This window comes from Dendropsophus ebraccatus, chromosome 8, assembly GCF_027789765.1.
Source record: "Dendropsophus ebraccatus isolate aDenEbr1 chromosome 8, aDenEbr1.pat, whole genome shotgun sequence".
In the NCBI taxonomy this organism is placed as follows: Eukaryota; Metazoa; Chordata; class Amphibia; order Anura; family Hylidae; genus Dendropsophus; species Dendropsophus ebraccatus.
In genome coordinates, this window is record NC_091461.1 from 84,030,512 (window position 1) to 84,051,312 (window position 20,801).

The following is a 20,801-nucleotide window of genomic DNA, read 5'->3' on the forward strand; positions in this document are numbered from 1 at the left end:
CCGTCCTGGCCAAGTTGAGGTCGGTTAACCGACGCCAGTAACGGTATCAGTATTTTCACGGTATACCGCCCAGCCCTAGGCTGTTGGTACATTATTCTAATTTGGGTTATTAATGGGCCTATGGGTGCGGCTTAATTTCAAGTCCATTGAATTTAATAGTAAAAACAATGACGAAAGAAAAACTGTGTGTGAACAGCTAATAAAAAACGTCTGCTGTTTGCAAAAGACATCCGAAAATAATAAACATGAACATTATTTTGATGTCCACATCAATAGCATCCGTTATTCAATACATTGTGTGCATTGGACGTCCGTCTTTCCATTGACTTCAATGCATTGCCATAACAGTCATTTAAATTGCGGCAAAAACAAATGTTATTTTAAATAGCAAAAACGGCCTTTTCTCTATTTTTGACATTGTGTGAACATAGCCAAAGGTTGTTTATATCTGAAATACGGTTATGTGAGACCTTATGCAGACTGACTTAAATGATGAAAAATGTGGTGATGTTTGAAACGTGAAATTCTTTAGTTTATGTATGCCAGTAACATTACTATTGACACCCACCTTCAGCAAATATTTGTATTGCAACAGTCACTAAAGAACAAAAACTACCCAAAAGAACGGTTGAAGTACAGAAAATAGATGGATGCAACAAAAATAAAGAAATCAATGCCTGACCATTGTCTCGTTTCAGCTACCCAATATGTTTGGAAGCCTGCGTTCTACCATGATGTCGTTAATGATTGGATCATATGCATCATCAGCCATCACTTTCCCTGCCCTGAAGGTAAATTAAATAAAACACTTGTTTGTCAATGTTTAAGGATGCCTTCACACAGGATGGATCCGCAGCGGATTTTTCGCTGCAAATTCACAGCGAGATCTGCTGCGGATCCCTGCCCTGTAAAGTATATGGGCAGACATACTCGCAGCAGGATGGACATCCCACTGCCAGTATGTCGGGAGACTGCCCTGTTAACCCCCGGCTGGAGCTTATACACTACCTGCTCCGCAATCCGGCTTGCTTTGGGGGTTCCCGGCTGCACGTACCGCTCAGCCAATCAGTGTGCTGCCCCGATGCAGCACACCGATTGGCTAAGCAGGATGTGCAGCCAGGAATCCGCTGTGGATCCGTCAGGTGTGAAAGCACCCTAAAAGGGTTAATCAGCGTTAGAAACCATGACCACTTTCTTCCAGAGACACCACCACTCTTGTCTGCAGTTCAGGTCTGGTTTGCAATTGAGCTCCATTCTAGAGACAATACTGCTGTCTCTAGAAGAAAATGGCCATATTTTTTTAACGCTGGATAACCCCATTAAGGCAACATAAATTACACCCTGACCTGTTACTAGAAATAAGATGCATTTTAGGAGGCATGTACATGTCCGCAAAAAACTGTCAGTCATTTGCCAGGAAGTGACGACCGTCCAAAAAAACGGCTGTCAAGGGACAGCTCTAGTTTATGCAGCAATATGAGTGCAATGTCTATTGAGGGGATGCGATACGGGACCTGGCAGATTCTTTGATGGCCCTTAAAGTGTGTTACAGTACCCGAACATGGCTATATAGACATAGAAGTTAGGCACTTTACAGAACAATTTTTGCACCTTAAGATTATAATAATTTGTCTGCGTTGATGTGTTGATTGTATTTTTATTAAGTGGTCATTTTTTTTTACTTTCTTTATGTAGTATACTATATTTTATTTTATTGTTACATGTTTTTAATTAATCATGCTAATAAAAGAATTGATTGTTTTTGAACTATGCCCATAGTCTATTTATATGTACATATCTTGTAAGTGTGTTGTTTCAGTATTGGATAGAGTGACATCTGGTGGTGCAGGTTGTTATTACAACCCTGTTTTTTCTTATTAACCATTTCTATCCTAAACTTTTTTTGGGTATATAATTTTACTGAAGGGAACTACAGGCAGCTGGATATTTAACAATACCCATTTAAAGGCACGGACAACTAGGTATTCCACAGCTGTTAAACAAAAACCCAACAGTTAGCTGGCATCACTCCCACCGTCACTAACAAGTGATGCAGTATTGCATATAGAAAATGCACAGTAAGGACTTATTTACACATCCTTAGTTCTGTCCCCAGTTGCATAGGACCAATGTATTTCAATGGCCCCGTTCATACATCTGTACGTGTGTACGGGGCTAAGATCCAGGGATGGCTATATTCAGTGTGCTGCGCTGTGAAGCACGGAGCACAACTAATGCACATTCGTAGTGCAGTCCACAGTCACAGGTCCGTGGTTGCAGGCTGCACTACGGATGTGTGAATGTAGTCATCTATAAATAATTTCACATCAACTTAAAGATTCCAAAACTTACCACATAGAATATCTTCTAAGAATATATTTATTTCAAATATGATGGTCAAGGCGCAGCTATCCAGAAAGACGGCTGATTCGCAAGTAAGTGCTTTTCTTCAGGCTCTTGAGAAAGGGCTGGAAGAAGCACAGTGAATCACAAAACAAAAGTTGTTCCAAATTGTTGTATCTTGACCATGGTGTTTTAGTTCAGACATTTCACTGGGGATTTAAATTTTTACTTTGAAGGGGATTTTTTGAATAGCATTGAACTGCTATGACAACATATTAGCTCCCTGTGATCTTGTTGCAGGTAGCCAATCCAAACCCTGAACCACCAATCACATACAGTCATACTGTTTAAATGCTGCAGTCAGTTTTGACACCAGCTTTTAAACAATTAAAATAGCCGGCAATGAAGATCACTCCGTATTAGCTATTGATGGCGGCCCTCGGTGACCCACGTATGAATTTGGCCCAAGCCTGCTTCATACACAGCTGACATTACCAGGACAAGTATGCTTGTCCTGTGTTATTACTATGTTAAAGGTAATAGCCCAGATTAAACAGAGCTAAGCTGTAGCTTGTTGCTATGGGCAGTTTACATCAGATTACATACTATTCTTTATATTTTGATAAATCTGGACCAGTCTATCTTAAGTAAATTACCTATTGTTTAATTCAAGTCATTATGTTAAACATATTTTATTTACTTTTTACTATAAAACTGTACTATAAATCCTATAAATATTGTTGATTTAATTTTTACTACTAAGCCTAAAACTATAGGCCATATTACACTGAGCGATAATTGGCCAAATCAGGCCCATTCAGCCAATTATTGTTCCCTGCAAAAGAGACGATGATCAGCCGATGACGACAATCATCGGCTGATCAAAGTCTTTAGGTCTGGACCTAAAATCAATGGCCGCCGACCACGCATTGTTATATGTAATAGCAATTCCCGTCTGACGGCTAACAACTCATTACCTCTCCATGCTCCCGGTCTTCTCCTGCCCTCTGCTTCTTCCCCAGTGCCGCGGCTGCAGCTTCAGATCGGCATGTCTGAGCTAACAGGCCATCCAGCCAATCATTGGCCATGGTGGTCCCGGTCAGTGTTTGGCTGAGCAGCCTTCCAGCTCAGACAGGCTGCTTGGAAGCTGCAGCCGCAGGGTGCGAGCAGAGGGCAGAAGAAGACCGGAAGTGTGGAGAGGTAATGTATTACAGTTTAGGGCAAGGGCTGCACGTACATCGCTAACAAGGTCTGTTCAGCCCATGCTAAATGATTATCGAGCCATGTAACAGGCTCAGTAAACGAATGTTGATCTAGCAGCTCGGCGCTTGTTTACATTATTGACCGTATAGTAATACCCTACGCTGCCACTTCCTACAGATCACTTTCCAGCAGTGTCTTTGTCATTGCGGACAGGATTACAGTGAAAGCTGAATAAAATTGACTATGGACAAAAGCTAGTTGCCCCCACTCCTCCAGAAGAAATATGCACGGGTCACACAGAAAGCCTAAAAATGGAAATCTAGATGATACATTCACATTATTTATGTAGTTTTATTTCCATGCTGCATTTAACATCCATTTGGTATATACCTACCTAAAATTTTGTCTGTAGTTTTCTTTCTTTTGGTAACCTTTTACAGAGCTGTTATAGTTGTTCAAATACTTGGCTATAGCACAACTACAATTAGAGGGTTAGGTTTTGGTTCTTTATTGTTAACATAATACACTAATATTAATCATCCCATTTAACCTTAATCCTGTTTATTCCAATTTTTTGCAGCTTATATATGAAGCGGGTGCTCCTTTCGTGGGCATTATGTTGGGCTGGTCTGGTTTAGCCTGTCTGATTTTTCTCAACTGTCTCATCAACTGGCCAAAGGAAGCCATCCCATCGCCAGAAGAGTCTGCCTATACGTGAGTGTGTAATGACTGAGCAGTGCTCTTTTTTTTTTTAAAGATTAAGCGTTATTTGTACTACAGAAGATAATGGCGCTTCATTCGGAACTGTGGCCCAGTTTCAAAAGCCTTGGAAGGGAACACATGATGGAACAGTTCTGCAGCAAAGTAAAAGCTTTGAAGTGGCACTGACCTACATAGAACATCTCAGACATTCTCCCATGTAATTGCTTCTCACACACTCTCTGATGATCTCACAGGAAAAAGGTCACACTACGCACTCTTGCACTAGATCACAAAGTCACTGGAGACCAGTTTTACACCCATGTGACCACTGTTGGTCAACGATTAAGTCGAAAAGGTGATCCTGACAATGAGCATATATCCAATGAAGACGTGTCTAAACCTACTAAAAACAGCGGTAAGAACCTATTATATTTATATTTTATTATACTTGAATCCTGTCAATTATAAACATGTATTTTGCATTGCAAAGGCAGGGACTGACAGCAAAGGGACCCTGTGAGCACAGCAGGGGCGTAGCTAGGGGTTCAGCCTAGGGGGGGCGAGCAAGTCTGAGTGGGCCCCCAACCGATTATGTTACTCAAAGGGAACCTCGCTTGACAACAATGCTTTCTAAATAATAAAGGGTATATTCTGCTCCATTACTCATAGTGAATTAAGAGCAGTGTTAGAGGCTTCTACATTTACATATATAGACACATAAAATGAAACAGTGACTTACAAGGGGTGTCTTCTCATCGGAGTCGCTCACTATCCCAATGTCATGGATGTATGGGCAGTATAACAGGTTCACCTGAGATCTGTAGTTAAAACTGTAAAAAAAAGTTAAATCCATTATGCAAAGACTATTATTTTCCCTATACACTGACTGACCCATATACCATAGAGGTAGATAATTTGCATTCTGCCTAAGACAGGTGCATCACTCACAGGGAGGTACCGCAGGCTCAATCACTAGCTAACTCGGGCAGCCACTACAGGCTGCTGCACCCTGCTCTCTGTGATCCGAATCACAGCTTTCTGATTTAAACATACTTGTCCCTTATCCTGTAAGAGACTGGGGTGGAGGGGTCGGACCTCTGCCCCCATTCCCCCAGGATCTCCAGATCAGCCCCCAGCTCCTCTATGAAGCTGCCAGAGAGAACTGGGCCAAATAGGGTTAAATCAGAAAACCACTGTTTTCCACATGTCCAGCTCCCCCTGGTTTCCACATGTCCAGCTCCCCCTGGTTTCCACATGTCCAGCTCCCCCTGGTTTCCACATGTCCAGCTCCCCCTGGTTTCCACATGTCCAGCTCCCCCTGGTTTCCACATGTCCAGCTCCTCCCCCTGGTTTCCACATGTCCAGCTCCCCCTGGTTTCCACATGTCCAGCTCCCCCTTGTTTCCAACATGTCCAGCTCCCCCTGTTTACCAGCTCCCCCTGTTTCCACATGTCCAGCTCCCCCTGTTTACCAGCTCCCTCTGTTTCCACATGTCCAGCTCCCCCTGGTTTCCACATGTCCAGCTCCCCCTGGTTTCCACATGTCCAGCTCCCCCTGGTTTCCACATGTCCAGCTCCCCCTGGTTTCCACATGTCCAGCTCCCCCTGGTTTCCACATGTCCAGCTCCCCCTGGTTTCCACATGTCCAGCTCCCCCTGGTTTCCACATGTCCAGCTCCCCCTGGTTTCCACATGTCCAGCTCCCCCTGGTTTCCACATGTCCAGCTCCCCCTGGTTTCCACATGTCCAGCTCCCCCTGGTTTCCACATGTCCAGCTCCCCCTGGTTTCCACATGTCCAGCTCCCCCTGTTTCCACATGTCCAGCTCCCCCTGTTTCCACATGTCCAGCTCTCCCCGTGTCCACATGTCCAGCTCCCCCTGTGTCCACATGTCCAGCTCCCCGTTTCTACATGTCCAGCTCCCCCTCTTTACCAGCTCCCCCTATGTCCACATGTCCAGCTCCCCCTGTTTCCACATGTCCAGCTCCCCGTTTCCACATGTCCAGCTCCCCCTGTTTCCACATGTCCAGCTCCCCCTGTTTCCACATGTCCAGCTCCCCCTGTTTCCACATGTCCAGCTCCCCCTGTGTCCACATGTCCAGCACCCCCTGCATCCACATGTCCAGCTCCCCGTTTCTACATGTCCAGCTCCCCCTGTGTCCACATGTCCAGCTCCCCCTATGTCCACATGTCCAGCTCCCCCTGTTTCCACATGTCCAGCTCCCCCTGCGTCCACATGTCCAGCTCCCCCTATGTCCACATGTCCAGCTCCCCCTGTTTCCACATGTCCAGCTCCCCCTGCGTCCACATGTCCAGCTCCCCCTATGTCCACATGTCCAGCTCCCCCTGTTTCTACATGTCCAGCTCCCCCTGTTTCCACATGTCCAGCTCCCCCTGTGTCCACATGTCCAGCTCCCCCTGTTTCCACATGTCCAGCTCCCCCTGTTTCCACATGTCCAGCTCCCCCTCTTTACCAGCTCCCCCTGTGTCCACATGTCCAGCTCCCCCTATGTCCACATGTCCAGCTCCCCCTGTGTCCACATGTCCAGCTCCCCCTGTGTCCACATGTCCAGCTCCCCCCGTGTCCACCTCCCCCTGTGTCCACACGTCCAGCTCCCCCTGCGTCCACACGTCCAGCTCCCCCTGCGTCCACACGTCCAGCTCCCCCTGCGTCCACATGTCCAGCTCCCCCTGCATCCACATGTCCAGCTCTAGTCTATTCCTAAAGATACAGACTGCCTGTGCAGTCTGTATCTTATGCTTTTACCTATAGCTGTGTAGCGGAGCAGTAAGGCCGGGGGCGGCCATCTTGATGACGTCAGTGGTGCGTTCCAGCGCTGGAACGCAAGGGACGTCATCAACATGGCGCCCGGCTTTACTGCACCGCTACAGAGGACTGGGTAAAGTATAAGATACAGACTGCACAGGCAGTCTGTATCTTCAGAAATAAACTTCATGAAGATACAGACTGCCTTTGCAGTCTGTATCTTATACTTTACCCAGTCCTCTGTAGCGGTGCAGTAAAGCCGGGCGCCATCTTGATGACGTCCCTTGCGTTCCAGCGTTGGAACGCACCACTGTGACGTCATCAAGATGGCCGCCCCCGGCCGTACTTCTCCGCTATACAGGATTAGGTAAAAGCATAAGATACAGACTGCACAGGCAGTCTGTATCTTCAGGAATAGACTTAGGGAGCAAAAATTCAATAGCGATCTGAGTGGGCCCCTGCCAGAGTGGGCCCGGGGGCGGCCGCCCCCCCTGCCCCCCATCAAATTTCGCTACTGGAGCACAGTGAAGCACACGCCGGTCAGACACACACAGCTCATACAGATATCAGACAAGGAATTTCAACCAACACAGAGACAAGTGCAGCACACAATGGGAACACCAAGCAAATCTCACACATCTCATACATATGTCACTCATATACTGTACAGATGTCAGTGGATTGAAAACATCTCACTAGAACTCTTTAACCACACTACAAGTGCACACCATAAAACCCTACCCTGCCTGTTACACTCCACCCACTAATGCTACTAAAGCACAGCCCCAGTAAAACTGATCTGAACACAAGAATTATAGGCACCTTAAAGGGGTAATCCAGCCAGGACCCCTTTTTTCAGAATGCCCTGGGAAAGGGGTGGGTTAAAAAAAATAAATTAACTCCACTAACCTCCCTGGCTCCGCATTCCGCCAATCCAGTCCTCAGTGTCTGGTCCCTTCCTGGTATTCAGACGGGACTTGACATTTGACATGGCAGGCCCGCTCAGCCATTCAAAGGCTGTACCAGTGTTCTGCCTCTGCCATTTGATGGCTAAATGGTCCTGTCACATTACATCTCATGTCCCGTCTCAATATCAGGAATCGGCCACACATCGGGGACTGGATTGGCGGAATGCGCGCAGCAGTGTGAGAGCCAGGGGGTAAGTGGATGTTATTTTTTTCACACACTTTTTTCTCAGGCATTCTGAAAAAAGGGTCTTTCCCTTTAAGGGCATTCCTGCAACCCAATAGACTGCTTAGGGCCCTGTTGCAAGCAATAACCTTCCTTTGTTTTAAGCGATAAAGTGGGACATTTACTAAGATGCGCCCCGGCGTATAACACGGAAAAGGGGCATAATCACTAATTTTCCTGTGTATGCCAGTGGTATGCGGTGAGAGGGCTGCTAAGGCAGGGAGGAGGCATTGCCTCCTCCTGCGCCTGATTTATCATGAGTTACGCCCACTCCCAGGCGTAATTTGCGAGACAAATCTACACCTGCTGGAAGCAGCTGTATGTTGAGCAATGCCTGCGTGCGCGGCCGACTGGCTTTACCAGGAGGCATATGCGTCAATTTGGCAGGAAAAAGGGGGCGGGCTTTATTTAAGACTGGTGCATGAGTAGGCTTGTCTTGACAAATGTCCCCCAAAATGTTGTCATTTGTTCTTTGTATTGACTATGGTAAAAGTAACATTAGAGCCCTTTTAATATTTATTAAATACATACTATTGTGCTATCCTTTTAGCATGTTTTATAAATGATGTACAACTGGAATATTTATGTGTTGCTTCTACAGGATCTTCCACCACCTTTCTACAAAGTGCATGTTCTCCCATCTTCCTCTTCTCTCTTATCACTATGACGATGACTCAGCTCCGTATAATTTTCTTCATGGCATCAATGAACAAGATGATAGAATACTTGGTGTTTGGCCCACAAGATATTGGTTAGTATGCATATGACATCTTATTGAGCTGTTTGACCCGTTGTTTTTTGTCTTATACATATAGAACCTCATGTAACCTATGCATGGAAACTTTTAGTTATAGTTTTTGCAGAATAGGCTAGAACATGGAAGCGGTGATCTGATTGTTTGCCATAGCATAATTGTTATGTTTCCATTTAGTTGTGATGGAACTGTGTACAGTCTAATTGTTTATTTAAAGAAAACTACCCATAATTCTCAATTATGAATAACATAATTTGATCTAAAGTGAATGTACCATTAAAAGTAGGGAAAAAATATTTTTCACTACATTGTCCGTGCCGCCTTGAAGATCCCAATGGCATGGTCCTTTTTTTAAATAGTCACCCGCTTTCTGCGATGGGTGCCATTTTCTTCTTGTGCACCAGCCCACTCTATACACTGGAAGCGCCCCCAGTGTCACAATATTGGGTGCATAGAGTGCAAGAAGAAAACAGTGCCGGTCATGGATCTTGGATCTCTGCACTGGCGCCGACAATGTAGTGAAAAGAATATTTTGCTACTCCTAATGGTACATTTGCGTTTGGTATCTAAAGTTATACAGATCAATACCTGTGGAAACATGTGGGCAAAGCATTGTGTGGAAACATGAATAAAGGGAATCCAGGGGAAGAATTCATTACAGACTGAATCTGTTGTCACATGGATAGTCTATAGTCTCTCTAATGCTGACCAGTTTCTGCAGATAATTATGCACAGAAACACTTGCTTTATTAATGTTACTCTTACTGTAAACCTGTAAAAATGAAAATTCTACTGCTACACTGTATTAAAAATTACACCTATAAGTAAACTTTTAAAGGGGTGATCCAGGATAAGAAAGAGCACAAATATTTTCTTGCAAAAAGAGAACCATCCCTGTCCTCAGGTTGTGTGTGGTATTATAGTTCAGTTATTTTCAATGGAACTGAGCTGCAAAACCCACACCCAAACTGAGGACAGGAGAGGTGCTGTTTCTGGAAGAAAGCGGACATGTTTTTGTAAACCTGGACAACCAAAAACAAAAACATGGCCACTTTTCCCCTCTCTCTTGTCTCTAGTTCAGGTGTGGTTTGCAATTAAAGGAGTAGTCCGGCAAAAATTTTTATTAAAGCATTGTGTTGCCCCCCAAAAGTTATACAAATCACCAATATACACTTATTACTGGAAATGCTTATAAAGTGCTTTTTTCCCTGCACTTACTACTGCATCAAGGCTTCACTTCCTGGATAACATGGTAATGTCACAACCTGACTCCCAGAGCTGTGCGGGCTGTGGCTGCTGATGATGGCAGGGGGGCACTGAGGGACACACAGCACTGGAGGGACACTGAGCATCCCCCTGCCATCCTTCTCTCCAGCAGCCACAGCCCGCACAGCTCTGGGAGTCGGGTCATGACATCACCATTTTATCCAGGAAGTGAAGCCTTGATGCAGTAGTAAGTGCAGGGAAAAAAGCACTTTATAAGCATTTCCTATAATAAGTGTATATTGGTGATTTGTATAACTTTTGGAGGGCAATAAAATACTTTAATAAAAATTTTTGCCAGACTTCCCCTTTAACCCTTTAAGGACATGGCCCATTTTCGTTTTTACGTTTTCGGTTTTTCCTCCTTGTGTTTAAAAGGTCATAGCACTTGCATTTTTCCACCTAGAAACCCACATGACCCCTTATTTTTTGCATCACTAATTGTACTTTGCAATTACAGGCTGAATTTTTGCATAAAGTACACTGCGAAACCAGAAAAAAATTCGAAGTGTGGTGAAATTGAAAAAAAAAACGCATTTCTTTTATTTGGGGGAAATGTGTTTTTACGCCATTCACCCTGGGGTAAAACTGACTTGTTATGCATGTTCCTCAAGTCGTTACGATTAAAACGATATATAACATGTATAACTTATATTGTATCTGATGGCCTGTAAAAAATTCAAACCGTTGTTAACCAATATACGTTCCTTAAAATCGCTCCATTCCCAGGCTTATAGCGCTTTTATCCTTTGGTCTATGGGGCTGTGCGAGGTGTCATTTTTTGCGCCATGATGTGATCTTTCTATCGGTACCTTGATTGCGCATATATGACTTTTTGATCGCTTTTTATTACATTTTTTCTGGATTTGATGCGACCAAAAATGCGCAATTTTGCACTTTGGGATTTTTTTGCGCTGACGCCGTTTACCGTACGAGATCAGGAATGTGATTACTTAATAGTTCGGGCGATTACGCACGCGGCGATAGCAAACATGTTTATTTATTTATTTATTTGTTTACTTTTATTTAAAACCTGGGAAAAGGGGGGTGATTCAGACTTTTATTAGGGGAGGGGGCTTTTTACTATTAACAACACTTTTTTTTTTTTTTTTTACACATATACTAGAAGCCCCCCTGGGGGACTTCTAGTATATACACTGTGATCTCTCATTGAGATCTCTGCAGCATAGATATGCTGCAGAGATCCATGAGATCGGCACTCGTTTGCTTTCGGCTGCTGCAGCCGGAAGTAAACGAGTGCCGAGCCGAGGACGGCGCCATCTTGGACGCGTCCCCGGCCGGCATCAGTAACGGAGATCGCTCCTCCGGGACAAGGTCCCGGAGGAGCGATCTCCCCCACTAGACACCAGGGAAACGTTGCCTCCGGTAATCGGAGGCAGCTGTCAACTTTGACAGCTGCCTCCGATTAGCTAATTAGCGGGCACGGCGATCAGACCGTGCCCGCTAATAGCGGCGGTCCCGGGCTACACGCGGCACCCGGGATCGCGGCACTTCAAAGCGGGGCCGCCGCGCGGCCCCGCTTTGAAGTGCAAGTGAGGACATAGGACGTACCGGTACGTCCTATGTCCTTAAGAGGTTAAGCTCCATTCACGTCAATGGAACTGAGTTTGAAACCCCACCCAATCTGGAGACAAGAGAAAGGGAAAAGTGGCCATGTTTTTGTAGCGCTGGATAACCCCTTTAACTCTGTTTGTTGAGTGAGGTCTCATGGGCAATTGGTTCCCCACCCTGCTGGTCTTCTCTATGTCTTGGTTTCTGTGATGTTACAGCCCCACAGGAATTGTGAACTAAATTATAAAAATTTGAAAATATAAGGCACATAAAAAAATCTATTTTAATTTTTTGTTTCTTTTAGCACCTTCAGATAAAATGAAATTAGAAGCAGAATACACAGGTAATGTTTTTACTCATGTTTTTTTATCCTTATACTAAATAAAAGTAAAATACTGATTTCAAGGTTTTTTGGTTTTTATTCTACCATGCCAGTTTTCTTTATTCTGGACACTCAAGGAAAGTCTAAATTTTAGTTTAAAGTGTACCTGTCATGAAGGGGGGAATATGGGCACACGACCCCCGTTGGGGGGGGGGGGGGGATATGGGCAATGCATTATGGTCTCATTGTATCACTGTATCCTTGGTAACTCGAACTTACAGACTAACAGAGGAAGTTGCTGCTCATCCAGCAGCGGCCCGTCGTGACAGGAACATTTTGACAAACTGTCTATGAACCTAAACATGATTGGTGGGCACTAAGCAAGGATGTTTGCCTTTTTTCACATTTGGATGGTAAAAATAGTTTTAAATTACTTACTCCAGTTGTTGTGCTGAGCGCACTTTGCCCGGCCTGGCAAGAAAGTGGTTAAGTGACTCAACACCTTTCTTGCTGGATCAGTGCAGAGCACTCAGCATAGTGGTTGGGCGGCACTGTGCCTGGCCCAGTGAGGAAGGAGTCAAGTTAAATGAATTGTCCCCATCCTGGCTGTGCTAGTTGCAATGTTGCCCATATGCTGAGCACACTGCGCCAAGCCCATCAGGGAAGGGGTTAAGTGACTTAACCTCCTCCCTGCTGGGCCACGTGCAGTGTGCTCAGCACAACAGATTGCACACTGGCTCCAACAGGGGTTACGTGGGGAGCAGCTTGGGCCCACCCTTTAGCTTCTCCCCCTGAAACAGCATTGATTATAATAGCCACCAGGTAGGAAACAATAATTAAGGAGAACAGTTTATTTAGTGTCACTTATCAAGCCGCCGGCCTTTCAGCGATGCTCCGCTCCCTGCCACCCCCCCCCCAGGATGTTGGGAAAAGCTGGATACAATCCTGGGAAACTTCTCCCAGTTTCCCAGTATTGGATCCAGCTTTTTCCCGCCACCCAGTGTGGAGCAGCAGAGAGTGAAGTGAAGATCAAACAAAGCAATTCACTTCATTTAGATGAGCGATTCTCTCGTCTCTAAGTGTCAGCATAGCAGAAGAAACACCAGCACTACTCACATGGCATGTGTTTTAGAGTCTCTCCTTAACCCTTGCTGATGCTCCTTTCATGGTGCTCAATAGTTAAATAGTAGCAACAGTATGTCCAGCAAGTAGAAAGGCCAACCATGGCACTTCATTTTCAATAAAACAATGCTCTTTATTTCAACACATATACGGCTTGAGGACATGGACCTGGGCAACGCACGTTTCACACTGTAACTGCGCTTCCTCCTGGTCCGTGTCCTCTAGCCATAAACGTGTTGAAATAAATGAAGTGCCGTGAAATGAATTATTGAAGATGAAGTGCCGTGATTGTCCTTTCTACTTGTGCAGTTTATTTAGTGTAGTGTTTAGTGTAGTGTAGTGACTCCTGCTCTTCCTAAACTACAAGCCCCAATATGCCCTGCAGCAAGGCATTAGCTGTTACAGCTGCTAGCTGTTTGCCCCCCCCCCTTTTAGTATACTTATCAGACAGAACACCTGCTGTTCTGGCCTCTTGCAGTCAGGCCTGGCCAGAGCAGAGGGATGCAGGCATAATTGCTCTATACAATACAGTAAACTCCCTACAGATCCCCCCCATCCCCAGATACTGGTCTGGCTGGGCAGAGGGTGGGGGCACCTTTCCCCTTCTCTTTCCTCCACCCATCCGTCAGTAGGCAGTTCTCTACTCACTGGTGCAGCAGGCTGTCTGCTCCTCCAAAGAGTGATGAGAACTGGGAGGGGGGAGTCAGAACAGCCTGCAGTCAGGCAAACAGGGTCTGTTGGTTTAGTGAAAGTAGCATCCTGCAGTGGGCACTACTTTCAGGGGTAGTTTAGCAAAACTTTCTTTCAAATCAACTGGTGTCAGAAAGTGCCAGAGATTTGTAATTTACTTCTATTACACAATCTCAAGTCTTCTGGTACTTATCAGCTCCTGTATGTCCTGCAGAAAGTGATGTATTCTTTCCAGTCTGACATAGTGCTCTCTGCTGCCACCTCTGTCCATGTCAAGAACAAATCCCAGAGCAGTAGCAAATTCCCATAGAAAACCTTTCCTGCTGTCCAGACTGGAAAGAATACCACTTTGTGCAGGACATACAGATAAGTACTGGAAGACTTGAGTTTTTTTTAATAGAAGTAAATTTCAAATATCTGGCACTTTCTGGCACCAGTTGATTTGAAAGAATTTTTTTTTTTTGCTAAACTACCCATACTACTACTTTCCTTCCACAGTTTTCTCCATAAAATGTGCGGTGGGAGGTAAAATAAATAAATAAATAAATACATTTGTTAGGGCATTGATTCCCCCCCCCCCCCCCCTTCCCCTGTTGGGCTGTCTCTGAAAGCGCTGTATAACCCCTTTAAGGGGATTTGCTACTGCTCTGAAAGTTCCTGTCTCAGAGGTGTCAGTAGAGAGCACCGTGTCAGAATGAAAAGAAAACATTTCTTGCAGGATATATAGTAGCTAATAAGTAGGAGAAGACTTGAGTTTTTTTTAATAGAAGTAAATTACAAGTCGAAATAACTGTCAGAAACCAATTGATCTGAAAGAAAAATGAGTACCCCTTTAATCTACAGAATGTTATACACTAAATGCAATTCTATAGCTTTAGATCTGCTATAGGCTAGTAACGCTTTGGCCATGTTCACAATACGGCGGCCACATGACACAGAATGGCCACTGTCTGTGATGTTCAACCCGGTACTGAAGTACCGGCCAGTAGAGATGAGCGAATACGATTCGATCGAGTAGGTATTCGATTGAGTATTCGAAAGATTCAAATTCAATCGAGTAGTGAGGCGAATACGCGTGAAACATATGTAAGCCCTCCCATCGCAGTTGGCGCTTTTTTTAATCCAATGACCATGCAGGGAGGCCGTGAGGGACCCTGGGAGTAAGCATGCAACGTCAAAACGGCGTCTACCCTCATTGGATGGCTGAACCACATGACCTCGAATCTTAAATACTTGTCTCCCACCTCTCAACCGCAGATGAGCTTTCAACCTAGCCAGGGAAAGATCTTGCAGCAGGGAGAGATAGGTTTTAGTAGCGTTTTGGTTAGGCAGGCTTACTACAGAACCCAAAAGTCCTTTTCAGGGCTAAGATCAAGCGAAAAAGTAATCTCTGAATCCAAAGCACTTCTCAGTGCTAACAAATAGATGATATAACAGCAGCATCAGCATCATCAGGTGTATTTATTCCAGTACCCTGTGTGTACAAGTGACTTATAGTGTCCCTGTTTAACACCACTAAGGGCACGTTATACATATTGTTCCAGTAGCCCACTAAGGGCACCTGATATATACTGTTTCAGTAGCCCAGTAAAAGGCACTTGATATATACTGTTCCAGTAGCCCAGAAAAAGGGACGTCATACATACTGTTCCAGTAATGTTCGTACAGCATTACGCGTGATACGCGCGAATAACATGACGCTTTGCGGACGCACATTGGAATTATGTATGTAACACTGCGCATGAAATTCGAACAAAATGTGTGAACATTGTCATAAATGTTCGTAAAGTGTTCGCAAATATTTTTCATTCGTAACTGCAGAGAGTGGCATTATACTGCAATTTTGGGGTGTTGGGTGCACCCAGGCATGCTCCCCCTAATGTCCCAGTGTCATTCCGGAGGTGTTTGCATAATTTAGGGAGGTTTCATGGGGGACTTGGTGACCTCCAAGTGGTCGAATTTTGATTTCCAAGTGCCGAGAACTTTTTTCCCATAGACAATAATAGGATCGAATACTCGTTCGAATAGTCGAATATCGGTGCCTATTCGATTCGAATTCTCGAAAGTCGAATATTTCACTACTAGCTCATCTCTACCGGCCAGATGAACATCACTTCTTTTTAATTGGAATTCGGGCACATTAGGATGTACCCGTGCTCCAATTAGCCATAGCTAAAAAAGGAGGGTCTTATGGTCTGTTCACATTACATTTGGTTATCCTGTTAAAACATCCACTTGATTCAGCAAATCCATTTGTACCAGTTTAACTAATTTATGTTAGAATCCAATTTTTAACAAGATAGACAAAAAGAGACTGTTTTAGGCTAGTATCACATCCGTTCTATTGGGTTCCTCCAATGCAGGTCCAAATTACCAGACACATCTTGCCCAAAATTAGAAGGACCCCCATTAAGGTCAGAGGGGTCCTTCATTGTTGGTGTTTGGCATGTAAATTTTTCTTTCATTCCTAATGTATGTTTCCAAAATGATATGGCTCAAAGTTGTGTAACACAAGCTTTCTCTCTTTCTGCAGTGGGGTTATACTCATCTGTGTTTGGGGTTCTGCAGCTGCTGTGCCTTTTTACCTGTCCTTTTATTGGATTTGTGATGGACTGGAAGATGAAGGAGAGTGATGAAGAGTGAGTTACTAGAAACTGATTAGTGACAAACAGGCAAATTATTTAAAACAGACACAACAGTATCATACAGCTCCTGATATTTCATTTGATATAAAAGTTGCTATGAATGCCTTCCAGATGTATATTCTGAAAATATTCTGCAAATGTCACGTGAAAAGCCCAGAAAAGAAACTATACTCTTGTACTATACCCTTGGGAACTTGATCTGATACTACAGTGTATAGGATAAAGGGATAAGGCCCTTTCTATTTCTGTAGGGGCAAACACTGAGAACCCTCCCTTAGGCTGTGTTCCCACAACGTCTTTTTAAAGGTAAACAAATGGGCGTTTTGGAATACTGATGGCCACAAATAATGCTTGTGACTGTTAATTGTGGCCATCAGTATAAAATGACAACCGCTTTTTTAAAAACAACAATCGTTATTTTGCCTAAAGAGACATTTCGGGAACATAGCCTAAAAGTGTTACTGTCATAAAAACAAAAGAAAACTCTTGGCATTTCGGAGAAGTACCTATCTGCCTACATAGAATAGTGTTATAATAGGTAATAAGCTTTAGTCATTAAAAGGCTTTAACTGGTTGTGTTCTCATGTTGGGATCTATCTATCATCTATGACCAAGGATATGCACATAATCAATATGAAACCAATCCATCATACCAAATAATGTCCTCCCCCCACCCCCAATGTATTAGGATTAATTAAAAGCACAAAACCCATGGATACAAGCCAATATCAATTGTCTCCCAGATAGAGACCAGAAACAATATATGAATAAACCTTTAAAGGGGTATTACACTTAGGTAAAGCACATGTTAATAAATGACAATGAAAAATTACAGGCAGGCAGGGCGTGTGCGAACATAATAAAGAAACTATACTTACCCATCCCTGTGCCCCGTTAGCGCTCCCCTAACGATAGCTGACAGCCGCCAGCCTGCTGCAATGTCACATACCCTGTTGATGATTGCCCACTCAGCCAATCGGTGACTGGGGTGGGGCACTGCTGCTGTCACTGACTGGCTGAGTGATCAATCCATTGACATTCCAGCAGCAGGACCCATGCCCATGCATCATGTAATTACATTAATATCTGCAGCAGTTCCTATACATGTAAATGGACGCTGAGGGCTTCTGTAAGACTTTAAGGCTAGGTTCACACAGTGAAATAAAAGTAAAAATAAAACAACAGATGTATTTAGTAAAAGCAGGTAAAAAATAATGAGTATCTTCATTACTTGGAGGTAATAACATGGTTCGTGCACTGCTGGTCAGTTTCCCATTGACTTCAATTGAGCACATTGTTATATTGGAAATACTGCCATATTTTTACCTCAAAATTACAGCCATATTTTTCTTTAATTTTACAGTGTTGAACATAGCCTCACATTTCTATACTTTGTAGAATATGGCTATGACTTACATGGTACAACAATACTCTACTGTTCTATACTTAGGATCAACTGTCATCATAAGGTGTCTTGTTCTTTAGGACACTTACCTGGTTTGCACAGGCACATGATCTCATCTGTACAGGTGGCTCTGTGGGAAACTGGCAGCTTGCCCCATTTAAGTGAATGAAAGGTGCTGGCAAAGTTGCCTTTATATACAAGCCACTGTGTAAAACATACTGTAAAAACTGAGTGGATGACCGTCATTTAATGGCAAATAATGGCTGTTAAAGTGACTCTGTACCCACAATCTGTTCCCCAGATTGTGATGCAGTTATTGTCCTAAAAGAGTGATGGCTAACCTTGACACTCCAGCTGTTGCAAAACTACAATTCCCATCATGCTTGAACAACCAAAGATATGGCTTTGGCTGCCCAGGCATGATGGGAGTTGTAGTTTTGCAACAGCTGAAGTGTCAAGGTTAGCCATCACTGTCCATAAAAAACAACTTTTAAACTGGCAGCCCTGTGCCCAACAGCCGTAGCCTAGATTGTGTATGCATTAGGCTGGCACACCCTCTCTGTCCCTCCTCCCCACCCTCCTCATGATCAGGACCAGTCACACCAAAACACACAGAGACAGTGAGCCCTAAGCTCAGCCCACCCACTGTCCCTTCCTACTTGCCACAATCTGCCCTAAAATGTCAGCGAGCAACTGGGCGGTGATCCCTGGCCTGGATAGGTGAAACAAAAGACAAGACGAACAACACAATAAGAATGGCCAGCAATCCGGGTAACAACGGTCGGGCAGCAAAAGTACAAAATCGGATACAAAAGCGTAGTCGAATATCAGGCAATATGGTCAGGGGCAGGTGGCAAACGAGGGAGGTCAAAGATACTTAGCAGGAGTTAGGAGAAACCAGAAAACAGAACACACAAGCAGGCAGAGACTAAGTCAATAACCGTCGAGGCACAGACAGAAACAGATATCTTAAAGGGGTTATCCAGCGCTACAAAAACATGGCCACTTTTCCCCCTACTGTTGTCTCTAGTTCAGGTGTGGTTTGCAGTTAAGCTCCATTTACTATAATGGAACTGAGTTTCAAAACCCACCCAAACTGGAGACAACAGTAGGGGGAAAGTGGCCATGTTTTAGTAGCGCTGGATAACCCCTTTAAATAGGAGACCAGGAACCCAGTCTAGAAGGTTATAGGAGGGACCAGCTGTCAATCACGGAAGCAAAGGCAGGTTAACTGTTACAAGACCAGAAGAAACTTGGCAAAACAGACACGGGTGAAGCAGGGAAAACATTTAGCAAAACAGAAGGCATAAGACACAGTTCAGACAGGGCACAAACAAAGGCAAACAAAACACAGAATAAATGGAAGATTATGGCCAAAATTGGTTGTACCTTACGCTCCGAGGACTGCGCCAATGTTGCATTCATGACAGCTCCAGGCAGATTTTCTACTACTCATCACCTGTGTCAGCACAGCACATGGGCTGGATCATTAAGGCACCTGTGCAATGTTCAGACAGGAGAAAATGTTCTAGGGGCATTCCTAATGATGAAGAGGGTGGGGAGGAGGGACGGAGGGGTGGTGCAAAGTTAGGGCACAGATATTCTAGGCCACGGCTGTTTGACACAGGGCTGCCAGTTTAAAAGTTGTTTTTTAGGACAATAACTGAATCACCTGCCCAACAGACCCCAGGACAGATCTTGGATTAAAAGCAGCAATCTGAAGGTACAAGTGGTTTTGGGGGGGGGGGGGGAGATTGTTTTCAATCCACTCCTGGTTTGGTTGCAAAATATTGACCAAAATATTGCATGGGAACATCACCTTAAATTGTATTCTTGTTTGTGTGTAATATGATCACATACTATTTATGTATTGCAATTTTGGAGGAAAAGTTAATATTAAATAATCCCCGATGTTTTAACCTTTTTTTTTCATTTAGGTCTAAAACGGTGCAAAAACTGACCAATGCTACCCGGGCATTTGTCTTCACAAATCTCTTACTTATTATCTTTGGGGTTACGTGTCTGATTAGCAATCTCCCATTACAAGTAAGTGATTAAAATTGTCAACGGTATTCTAATTCATGTTTAACCCCATTTACGTCCACAATACGTCCACATATGTTTCTATTGCCCCATGCCCCATACAGTAGGAACATGCATGCTCTCAGGCAGACTCTATGCACAGATCGACAATAGTACTGATCAATGCAATGCAATGCTATGGCATAGCATTAATCAGTATATGCAATCGAATGATTGCATATTTAAATAAAAAAAAAAGTGTAAGAGAAAATGGGTGCTTTTTTTTAACGTACAGAAAATTAGTGTCAATGCTACTTTTCTGTACTTTAAAAAAAAACTCATCTGTTTGTGCTGTTCTTTTTATAATGAAAGTCAATGGAAAACTGATCCAAACGGATGACAAACAATTGCATCCGTTTTTTCCATAAAACATATAAACGTTAAACGTATTGCAAAACCAAGCCTTAGCTGAGGGATCCCTGAGCCTTAGCTGTGAACACTACTACATAATTCTCCCACAAACAAGTTACCTTGTAACAAAGAATGTGCATTTCTGCTTACTGCTATAAAAAGCAACACCAGCATAACAGTAGCTTTTTAAGCTTTTTGTTCTTTGCAAATCTTAAATGATACAATAAAAGCTAATTTCTAACCTATGGGGAAAGTAAGATATTATTTATTAAGTTTTTCCTCAGACCAGAGTGAAAAAGAGCAAAAGTGACACTTCAGCTCCCTTCTGGATCTCGGAGGGAACTGAAACATCGCTTTTAGCCTATTTGCCACATAAAATAATAAACTCACTT

At 43.9% G+C, this 20,801-nt stretch overlaps 1 protein-coding gene across 1 annotated transcript in view; it reads left to right on the forward strand.

The window, feature by feature from the left end:
* SLC43A1 (solute carrier family 43 member 1) overlaps window positions 1-20,801 on the forward strand; it is a 50,681-nt gene that overhangs the window by 23,553 nt on the left and 6,327 nt on the right. Inside the window, exons 6-12 of the mRNA XM_069979244.1 lie at window positions 699-791; window positions 4,127-4,260; window positions 4,503-4,663; window positions 8,805-8,954; window positions 12,097-12,135; window positions 16,460-16,565; window positions 19,914-20,022. Of these exons, the coding sequence (XP_069835345.1) occupies window positions 699-791; window positions 4,127-4,260; window positions 4,503-4,663; window positions 8,805-8,954; window positions 12,097-12,135; window positions 16,460-16,565; window positions 19,914-20,022 (792 nt within the window). The remainder of the gene's footprint in view (window positions 1-698; window positions 792-4,126; window positions 4,261-4,502; window positions 4,664-8,804; window positions 8,955-12,096; window positions 12,136-16,459; window positions 16,566-19,913; window positions 20,023-20,801) is intronic.